Source organism: Gambusia affinis, linkage group LG05 (assembly GCF_019740435.1).
Source record: "Gambusia affinis linkage group LG05, SWU_Gaff_1.0, whole genome shotgun sequence".
In the NCBI taxonomy this organism is placed as follows: domain Eukaryota; kingdom Metazoa; phylum Chordata; class Actinopteri; order Cyprinodontiformes; family Poeciliidae; genus Gambusia; species Gambusia affinis.
In genome coordinates, this window is record NC_057872.1 from 3000379 (window position 1) to 3009698 (window position 9320).

General features: G+C 40.9%; 3 protein-coding genes across 4 annotated transcripts in view; 2 read left to right on the top strand and 1 right to left on the bottom strand.

The window, feature by feature from the left end:
- Positions 1-2569, top strand: part of LOC122831300 (dolichyl-diphosphooligosaccharide--protein glycosyltransferase subunit STT3B-like) — a 34580-nt gene extending 32011 nt beyond the window's left edge. Inside the window, exons 13-16 of the mRNA XM_044117388.1 lie at positions 301-474; positions 552-665; positions 764-973; positions 1675-2569. Coding sequence (XP_043973323.1) covers positions 301-474; positions 552-665; positions 764-973; positions 1675-1755 — 579 coding nt within the window. The 3' untranslated portion in view covers positions 1756-2569. The remainder of the gene's footprint in view (positions 1-300; positions 475-551; positions 666-763; positions 974-1674) is intronic.
- kiaa1143 (KIAA1143 ortholog) lies at positions 2063-5875 on the bottom strand. 2 transcript variants are annotated; one of them, XM_044117391.1, is made up of 3 exons: positions 5645-5875; positions 4033-4183; positions 2063-3943 (listed from the first exon to the last, which is right to left on the bottom strand). In XM_044117391.1, exons 1-3 carry the CDS (start codon positions 5756-5758, stop codon positions 3726-3728), a joined length of 483 nt encoding a protein of 160 aa, XP_043973326.1. In that variant the 5' UTR covers positions 5759-5875; the 3' UTR covers positions 2063-3725. The 2 variants fall into 2 exon arrangements, with proteins under 2 accessions (XP_043973326.1, XP_043973327.1); XM_044117392.1 differs by having other exon boundaries at positions 3652-3943; positions 4042-4183; positions 5645-5855.
- A 918-nt stretch (positions 5876-6793) lies between these two features.
- LOC122831304 (transmembrane protein 42-like) lies at positions 6794-8958 on the top strand. The gene is made up of 3 exons (XM_044117395.1): positions 6794-7004; positions 7889-8035; positions 8122-8958. Exons 1-3 carry the CDS (start codon positions 6843-6845, stop codon positions 8263-8265), a joined length of 453 nt encoding a protein of 150 aa, XP_043973330.1. The 5' UTR covers positions 6794-6842; the 3' UTR covers positions 8266-8958.
- The last annotated feature ends 362 nt before the right edge of the window (positions 8959-9320 follow it).

Consider the following 9320-nt stretch of genomic DNA (forward strand, 5'->3'; position numbering starts at 1 on the left):
GTCAAAGGAACACAGACAGCTACAGAAAAATCCTTCCTATGCAGAGCTGGAACCTTCTGGAACGATTCTCTGAAGAAACATAAATAATAAATTCCTTCAAGATCAAACTATCATTTTAATATTTGGGTTGAATGAAATCTGCTTTAAGGTCCTTGATCCGTTAATGAACGCTGGTTTGGTTTCAACGTGGTGGACGCTCTGAGAACGAAGTGTGTCGTCTTCATCATCCTCCAGCAAGACGAAGATGTGTTCGCCCTGCGGCTGAGCAATGAGTGTGTGTGTCTGTGTGTTCTGATGCAGGTGGGCAAGGCAATGTCGTCCAATGAGTCGGCAGCCTATGACATCATGAGGTCTCTGGACGTGGACTATGTCCTGATCATCTTCGGCGGGGTGATCGGCTACTCAGGGGACGACATCAACAAGTTCCTATGGATGGTTCGCATTGCTGAGGGGGAGCACCCAAAGGACATCAGGGTAAGTTGACCTCTGACCCCGCAAGTATCGAGACTTTTTTAAATCGCTTTTCTGACCCGACCCCGCTCTGTCCACAGGAGAGCGACTACTTCACCCCCCAGGGAGAGTTCCGAGTGGACAAGGCCGGCTCGCCCACGCTGCTCAACTGCCTCATGTACAAGATGTCCTACTACCGCTTCGGAGAGATGCAGGTACCGGCTGCTTCACCGCGGTTACCACAGCAACCGGTGTCATCAAATCAGAACACCACCTTTATGTTTTTCTGTTTCTGTTCACGTCTGGTATAAAGCTGGACTTCCGGACCCCTCCCGGCTTCGACCGGACCCGGAACGCCGAGATCGGCAACAAGGACATAAAGCTGAAGCACCTGGAGGAGGCCTTCACCTCCGAGCACTGGCTGGTCCGGATATACAAGGTGAAGAGGCTGGAGAACCGGGACCGGCTGGAGGGCAAGCTGCGCAGCACCGACGTCCTCAGGCAGAAGTACACCTCCAAAAAGGTAAGGGTCAGGGTTACCCTAAAGCTAACGCACATTTCATACACATCAGTGACAGATTCAACTTCCATCAGGACAATCACTGCAAAACACCAAATATTAACAAGTAGCTTTAGTTTCTACATATTTCTAAATAACTTGTAACTCTTGAAATAAATCAAAACCTACAAGTAACTTTACAGTGAGAAGTAGGAAATTGTTTTAAGTAAATAATTCCTTAATATTGATTTTAAAAATATGATACTTCCACTGGTAGATTATTTTACTTATTACAATATATTTTTTCCATGTCATTAATAAATTGACTTAAAACCAGCTCATACCTGTCTGAAAAGTTATTTGTAAGTTAGTTTTGTCTTATTTCAAGTGAATTTGAACATCTTCACTAGAAACTAGAATAAAACCACTTGGTAAGATTTGGTGTTTTTGCAGTGATGAACCTACAGCAAATCTGAGGGAAATACTGGCGCTCTGACAATCTCTGCCCAATCAGGAAGGCTTAAAAAAATAGATGCCACAAATTTTTTTTTTTGTAAAAACTAGGAATCATTTTTCTTCCAGATCAAAATGTCGTCATACAGCGCATATATGGTTGCAACATAATTAAATGTAAAAAAAAAAAAAAAAGAAAAGAAAAGGTTTGAATACTTCTGAATAATTTCAACCCTGATGTGTTTTTATTGTTTTGTTCTTCCTGTGTGCAGACGGCCAAGAGGAAGCGGGGCTTCATCAGGAACAAGATGTCCCTGAAAAAGGGCAAGAAAATGACCAAGAAGTCTCTGTAGGGAGCTGACCACCAGCAGACCCAGACTGACAGCAGGACAGGAGACCTCCACCCAGAAACACACACACACACACACACACCCACAGCAGGAGTAAAGACGCAGCAGATCAAGACCGATCAACTTCTTCAGAAGGTTTCGTCCGGAAACGGAGCGCAGCAGAAACAAAACCATGACCTTTGACCTTCCCTTATTGTAACCGCAGTTTGGCTAGAGCCAAACGTTAACTGCTCTTCTTTCAGGAACTCATGACAGCTCTCCAGCTCTTCCAGAAGGTTCCTTCAGTCTTGGACATGTTTCCATCTGCTGGCTCAGCACCATTTATCACGCCTCACCCGATTTTGTCACATTTACTTTAAATGCGACTCCAAACCTGCATCCTGCCTGCAGATTTCGATGTTTGTGCAGCATTACCGTGCTTTTTAATTCCCCCCCGTCACACAGTTCCTCGGTTTCCCTTTTGGTTTTCGGATTCTGCGGCGAAAACCCGTTTAGGTCTTGCTGGAGCCGACTTTACCTCTGCTGTCAGGCTTCTGCCACAACATCCAGCTGTTCGCGTCGGGACGGGCCTCATCAGAAACAGCTGGGTCTTTTCCTCAGCTGCTCTGTCAGGGGAGGAAGTATTTATTAGACGGACAGCGGACGGTGCAGAGACTAAAGCGAGCGCGTCCGTCCCATAATGCAAGGTTTTTATCCGGGCTCCATTTTCAGAGAGAAAACGTTCTTCCATCAATTGTAATGATCTGGATGCAGGTGTGGGAGTTGATCACACCTTTTGGAATAAAGAGGTTCAAATAAAGTTTCTTTAACACTTGTGTTTTCTTGGACAGTATGAATTGATCCAGTGTGTTTCAAAGTGGGGGGCCACAAGGGGGCGATGTGGTGTGACCTCAAAGTTAGAGGGAAGACCAGGGTTAAAAAAAATGCAAAAACTCATTATCTCAAATTGACCTGCTTTTCAATCCTTTTTTTATACATCAAATATAAGTTTACATCATTTAAAATTACTCCTCAAGCAAAAAATGGAAACACGTGACAAGAAAAAAACTGCAAAAAAACCTCCAGGAAATTTGATCAGATTGATATAAAAATTACATATTTTCTTATGATCCGGAAGGGGTTGTGATGAAAAGTTGCATTAAAGGGGTAAAAGTCATAATATATTGTCAGGTAATAAAATATTCCACCACAGAACTCATAGCCAGCTGACATCAGACAATATGAAGCAGCATTTATGATAAAAGATTGTAATAATTATTGGATGGTGAATTAAATTAAATATTTATTTATTGGGCCATTTATATCTTTCAGATTTTATTTGTAACTAAGGTTTGGAGTTCTGCTGCTGTAACAGATTTGTCTCAGTACAGACAGATGGAAATTCTTCCACAGTGAGCTACAGGGAGCACTGTGCTGGCTTTCTAAATATGCCTTTATATCTCACCGATGTGCCAGTTTTTCTTCTTTTTTTCAGTGGTGCTGATTAAAAAAAGGTTTAGACCCAGGTAGAACCCGGAGCAGTGCTGCTGGTATTTCTAGTAAAGTTAAAGAGTCATGGCAGTATACGGACCAGCTGGCTGATCCATCTCACTCAGCTCTTTAACAATCTGAGGACAGCTGCCAACGATAATTTGTTCTCGTCCACTCGTCTAAAGTGAAAAAGGAAAAATAGTCATTCCACAAAATGAATGGAGAGATTTAAAAACGCTGAAAAAATTCTGGCTTTTTAAAAGCGACAGAAAGCGCAGAGGAGTTGCTGGAGACGTCGGAGCGGTACCGGATACAGATGAAAGTGTGACAGAAACGATCGCAGGTCCAGACGGGACCAGTTCGGTTCAGCTGGAGATGAAAACTGTTCTCAAATTTATGAGCAGCAAACACAGAAGGATGGAGACGTCCTTTCAGACCAAACATGACAACATTTAACTCCTTAACATCGTTTCTGGTTTCTATCCTTCACTCCAGTCTTCCATTTAGTCGTTCTCTTCCTCTTCGTCGTCTCCGAATGACAGCAGACTGTTATTTTTAACTTTCTTCCCAGATTTTCTATCCCTGTCCTCCTCCTGCTCTGCTGCTCTCTCCTCCTTCTTCTTCTTGCTGGAGCTGGCAGCGATGCCCTGGAACTTGTCAGAGGACGAGCGCTTGGCTGGTTTCTTGAAGAGAATTTTGCCGTCTGGAGGAGCTTCTTCGCCTGTGAACGGGACAGAGAGGAAACGGCGAAGGGTTTTAACGCTGCGAACGCTGCCGCCTCCCGTTCTGTAACTAGAGACGCGTCCTGACCTTTCTCACCCTCGTCTCCGGCTCGCACTTCGCCCTTGAGCTTCTTCACCTCGTCTGCACTCAGGTCTCCGCTTTTTAGGACCACCACTTGAGGCAGTTCGTCTTCTTTGTCGCTTCCGCTGTCGTCGTCCGGCATGGGCATCGCCTGACGCTGAGAGAGCAGAGATAGGAAAAGGTCTAATAAGGTCAAGTCTAACACATGTTGAGTTTCACTAGAGGGGTGATTGCATAGAATGATCACCAGGGTTATAAAACTAACTCAAGTTTAGTTTTTCTTTTCTTGTGACTTTCTATCTAATTCAGTTAACTTTTGGAGTGTACTAGCTAGTTTTTATTAGTTAAATCTTGTTTAATTTTTATTATTATTATTTTTTTTTTTTTACAAACTTTCTTAGGTGTAGTATTCAAAAGGTCAAAGTATTGTATTGTGATTATGTATACATCCTTTGGGTAATAAATACTAAACAGGAGGTAGCACTTTCAGAAAATGTTTTTAATTATTGTTGAACATCAACTGACTGAAAGTTTTCTCCCAATTTTGTCTCCATTTTGCCGTCCAGCTTATTTGCTGCCAGGAGGAGAATGGAGAACATTAAACTGCTCGTGTGTTGGGAAAAAAAAAAATCTATTTCACGTCATTTCAAAAGACTAATAAAACAAACAAAAAAACATTTCATATGTTTTATGAACACATGATATAATTACAGTTAGTTAAAGGGTTTTTTTTCCCATTAATTATCATGTTTATTTATTTCAGTTAAAAATGTTTTCTCAATGTCCGTTTTCATTGTTTGGGTAGTTTTCGTTAACTATAATAACCTTGATGTACAGGTGCAACCATTTTTACTAGGCTCACCTGTTCACCATGTAAGCAGCTAAAGCAGATGAGTTGGATTAGCAGTACTAGCCAAAAACTTATGGTTCCATCCAAAAGGTCTTACTGTTAAATATCGTCTGAGCTGCTAGCATGTCATAAGACCTACATACAGAAACACTGAGTATTCAGTCAGAGGCCTCTTTAGATTTTTTGCAAGACTGACTGCTACTGGAGATCCTTCCTGCCCACAGCATCACCATCTATGACTCTTTGAAGATACTTGGATGATATGAGTTTATAACATTTCATTTCTTTTTGGAATAAATTGAGTAATTTTGAATTGAAGTAAATTATTACCAAGAAAATAACTTCATCACCAAACATACTTTGGATTTATAGAAGGATAAAAGTGTCTAAAACGGCGCTGCCCACCTCCAGCAGTTACCTGACATGCAACCCAGTTTAAGAACCGACCGTGTAAATGTTGGTTCTCTTCTTCAGAGACCAAATATTGAAGCAACATTTCATTTCATAATTCATTCCCTTAAGATCTGAATAATTTCTTCCTCTGCTTAATGTGGAAAAATGCTGTTAATCACAAATTATTTTCCATGTATGTTTTGTAAAGCGGGAATGAGACGCTGATTAAAAATGTTTCGTCTAAATTTAATAACTAGTTAAATAATTTTTGGAGATGGGGGACGAGAGGGACAAAATCGATTCCCTGTTTCTACATTGGAGATGAAACGAGTCGCAACCTGAAGCTGACTGTGTCCCACTTCTACATAATCTTACCTTGGTGTCAACATTTGGTCCTTCTTTGTACCCCACGTCGGTTTTAAATTTCTTCAGAAAGGACGGCTCCGCCGGTTTGACCCACGACACGCCGCTAGCTTTCCCTTTATTCATCGCTAAATGATCTACAACAGAAGCTCAGCTAACGGGCTAACCAAACAGCCAAGGCTAATGCACCAAAACATGAACGTGACTACAAGAGCTGCTGTGATTGGTGCAAAACATCGCCCCAATGTGAAAAACCCGGAATGCGGAAAACTAGTGAAGCTTTCAAAATAAAATTATTCATCATTATAAAATAATATTTTAATGCGTTTGTTTTTGTCAGTAATCTTCATTAAGAATAATGCAATTCTACATATTGATCAATCAATCTTTATTGCTGCGTGTGACTTTCCAACTTTGTCCAAAGAAAGTTTTAGCAGATGAAGTTTATGTTTCGCTTATTTATGCATTTATTTATGCAGAGATAATTTTAAAATTAGATTAATTTGTAAGCCATTCTACTCTTTTATTTTCAGATATGTTGGTGGGGGGCCAACGCTTTTTGCAGACTGACTAAAAACAAAACAAAGCACATTCTAACGTTTCATGTTCATTATCACATTCAGTTCAAAATCTGATGTATGAAGTTGTTTTCATAGATAGATACAATCTCAATAAAACGAAATGTATTTCATTAATATTGGCAGGAGAGGATTCCCAGAAATGTTGATATTAATTTTCTTGGATCTTCCTTCTTGTAAATTATAATGCTACTGACCATACTGGGATGAATTGTGTTTAGTTAAATGTAGTGAAAAAATGGTGCATTTTTGGTGTAGTAAATCCATTAATACTGATTAACTGTAATCTAACTATTGGCTTTCCAAGTTTGACAAGTTTATGTATCATATTTTTATCCATGGTCAAATTGTTGATGTCTTCTTAAAACAGTTAGGACTCCATAAGTTGCAAAGAGTGTGTGTGGTCTCTATTTCATATCATGTTTCTGGGTATCATGGGGAGCTCTATGGAAAATTTTTTGGGGTGACATTTTTGCCCAGTCACGTGGTAAAAGTGACATTTTGTGACATTTTTGGCTTTCCATGGAGCTCCGCCGTGATACACAGTCTCAAAATGACAATCTGTTGGCATGCTTTTATTGTGAAACTGTCCAGCGCGTGCTGCCGGATTCATCTGTCGGCTTATTTCAAAGATGGATTTCAGCTCTGTTTACGCGCTGTCAGCGGGCTTTCTGGCCGCTGCTGGTTCTCTGTCTGCGAAGCTAACCCTCGGTGCAGACTACCTGAGGGAGATGTGTGAGTCCGGCCTGAGCGGTTGGACGCAGAGTCCCGGCGGAGCCACACGGTGTGACTGGGTAACAGCTTTTTTAAACCTTCCGGGTTCCTTCGTTGAATAAAACTGGTTGTTCCAGTGTGAAGAGGTTGAAGTTTCAGCACACATCTTTACATTTGTCAAATATTTAATCTTCAATTTTATCCAAATAAAATTAGTTATTCGGTACAAAAAATCAAGTTACAGTAATATCTCAACGGTTTTACTATGGCTTATGAAATCGCAAATTACAATTTTCTGAAGATTTCAACCAAAACGTTCGATGTTAATGTGGCATTATGGCAGCCGACCACTGACAAACTGCAAAGAAGGGAGATGTTGCTGAGGAGGCTGTTCAGAGTGCAGAATCCAAAATTTAACACAAAAATAACTGGATGGAAAAAGATGTACAAGCAACAGAGAAAACTGCTGCCTTCAGGTAAAGCACAGAGGATTTATGGAGTATCAGAGGAAGATGAGACACCAGAGCCAACAGAGACTCAGATTAAAGCAATCTGAGCTTCTTTAGCACTTTAGCAGTCCCACACGCAGATTCCCTCTATTCCATTTTGCATTGATGCAGCCATTTCTAATATAAATATTTATAAAAGCACACTTATATTTCTGTATTTAAAAAAATTCAAATACATAAATGTTCATTCTAATTTTCATTTTGTTGGTGTTATGTTGTTAAGAGTCCCTCTTCATTTCAGAATAAATTAGTCAAAGTATTGCAGTTTTCAAATTGTAATCTATCCAGTTTGTTTCAGACAGCTCAACTACAGTAAAATCACCCACTTTTCAATGTTTATACACAGTGGATAGGTTTCAAAAACAATAAACCGTATATAAAAAATCTGTCTTTAATGTTTGACCTGTGATTCTAAGTAGGACTACGTAAGTAGCTAACAGTCGCTCTGTTCTCAGCTCCATATTCCCCTTCGGCTGTTGTGTGGAGTCCTGCTACTCAGTTGTAACACTTTGATGTGGACGATGTTCTCCAAGGCTCTCCGTCACGGCTCTTCTTCAGCAGGGGTCACCGTCACCACCACCGCCTCCAACTTCATCTCCTCTGTAAGCGTTAGCCAGAAGCTCATAGGCTCAAAGTTTCTGTTTGGAAAACCTTCACATTCTTGTTGCGTACCTGTTGGTGTGTCCAGGCTGTCATTGGGAGGCTCATCTTTGGTGAGACTCACAGCACCCTCTGGTGGATGGGCATCTCTCTCACTCTCTGTGGACTGTTGGTGATGCACAGTGCGACTCCTCAAACGTCCCCACAAGAGGCCGAGAAAAAGGACAAGTGACGGATCAGGGAGAGACGTTTGTCGAACTTCTCACTGCACTTTAAATTGCACATATTGTTGGACAGAGCGAGGCAAGCCAGGAAGCATTCAACATCTAGAGTTGGTTTTCAGTGGTTTTTAGAAGACTTGTTTTCCAAGAGGCTGACTGGCACCAGTCACTGCAGTGGGCCCCAAAAGCAGGCCTGTCATGTCTTATCCCTTGTTTGGACTGAGCTGTACAGTAGGACTGGTAAGGAATGTCTCTAGTCTCTAGCATGAGACATGCTAGTGTATAACTGATGCACTAGTATGAGACAAGCAGTGATGTCTTTCTGTCTCCCAATCAATGGACTGTTATATGATGCTAGTTAGCTTCGTACCGTTGTCTGAAGACCCACAGAGCTAGAACTGAAGGCTCTAGGTCTACAGGTACTTCTATTTCCATTGTCTGTCACAGTGGAAACAGACAAAATGTCGTACAGAACCATTCCGATCCGTGTTCTACAGCTCAGTGGAAATAAGGTTTTAGAGCTTGAGCTGAGTGACTGATTAAGTTACCAATCAGAAACTTGTAAAAGCCCTTTAAATCCTGATCAGTAAAATTAGATTTGTTGACTTGGACTTGTCAGGTTGTGGCTGATGCCTCTAATCAGTGAATACTTGTAAATATTAAATCGTTTTGAATAAAAATAAATTCATACTTTGGTTCTATTATTAGCTTGTGATGAGTTGTTTTTTTTTTTTAGTTTAACTTGTTCCTATTAGGGATACGTTTGCGTCATCCTTGGCTTTAGAAACAGATTTTATCCAGGAATCCAGGCTGCGGGAAACTGAAAAAATACAATTCACAAATAGTTCCAAGTATTAGTTTATTTTGTTCAGGTATGAGAAAGCTCTACAAAAATGATCAATGCTTGCTTTGTTCGTGTTTTCACGCCACCTTGTGGTGGCTTTATGCATAGCACTGTGGAAGACATGAGAAAATCACAAAGTATCAACAAACATCCCTCACTTAAATCTGCAGGTATTAAATAACATGCGCTCACTACCACACTGTTCTTAACCCCTGCACAGAG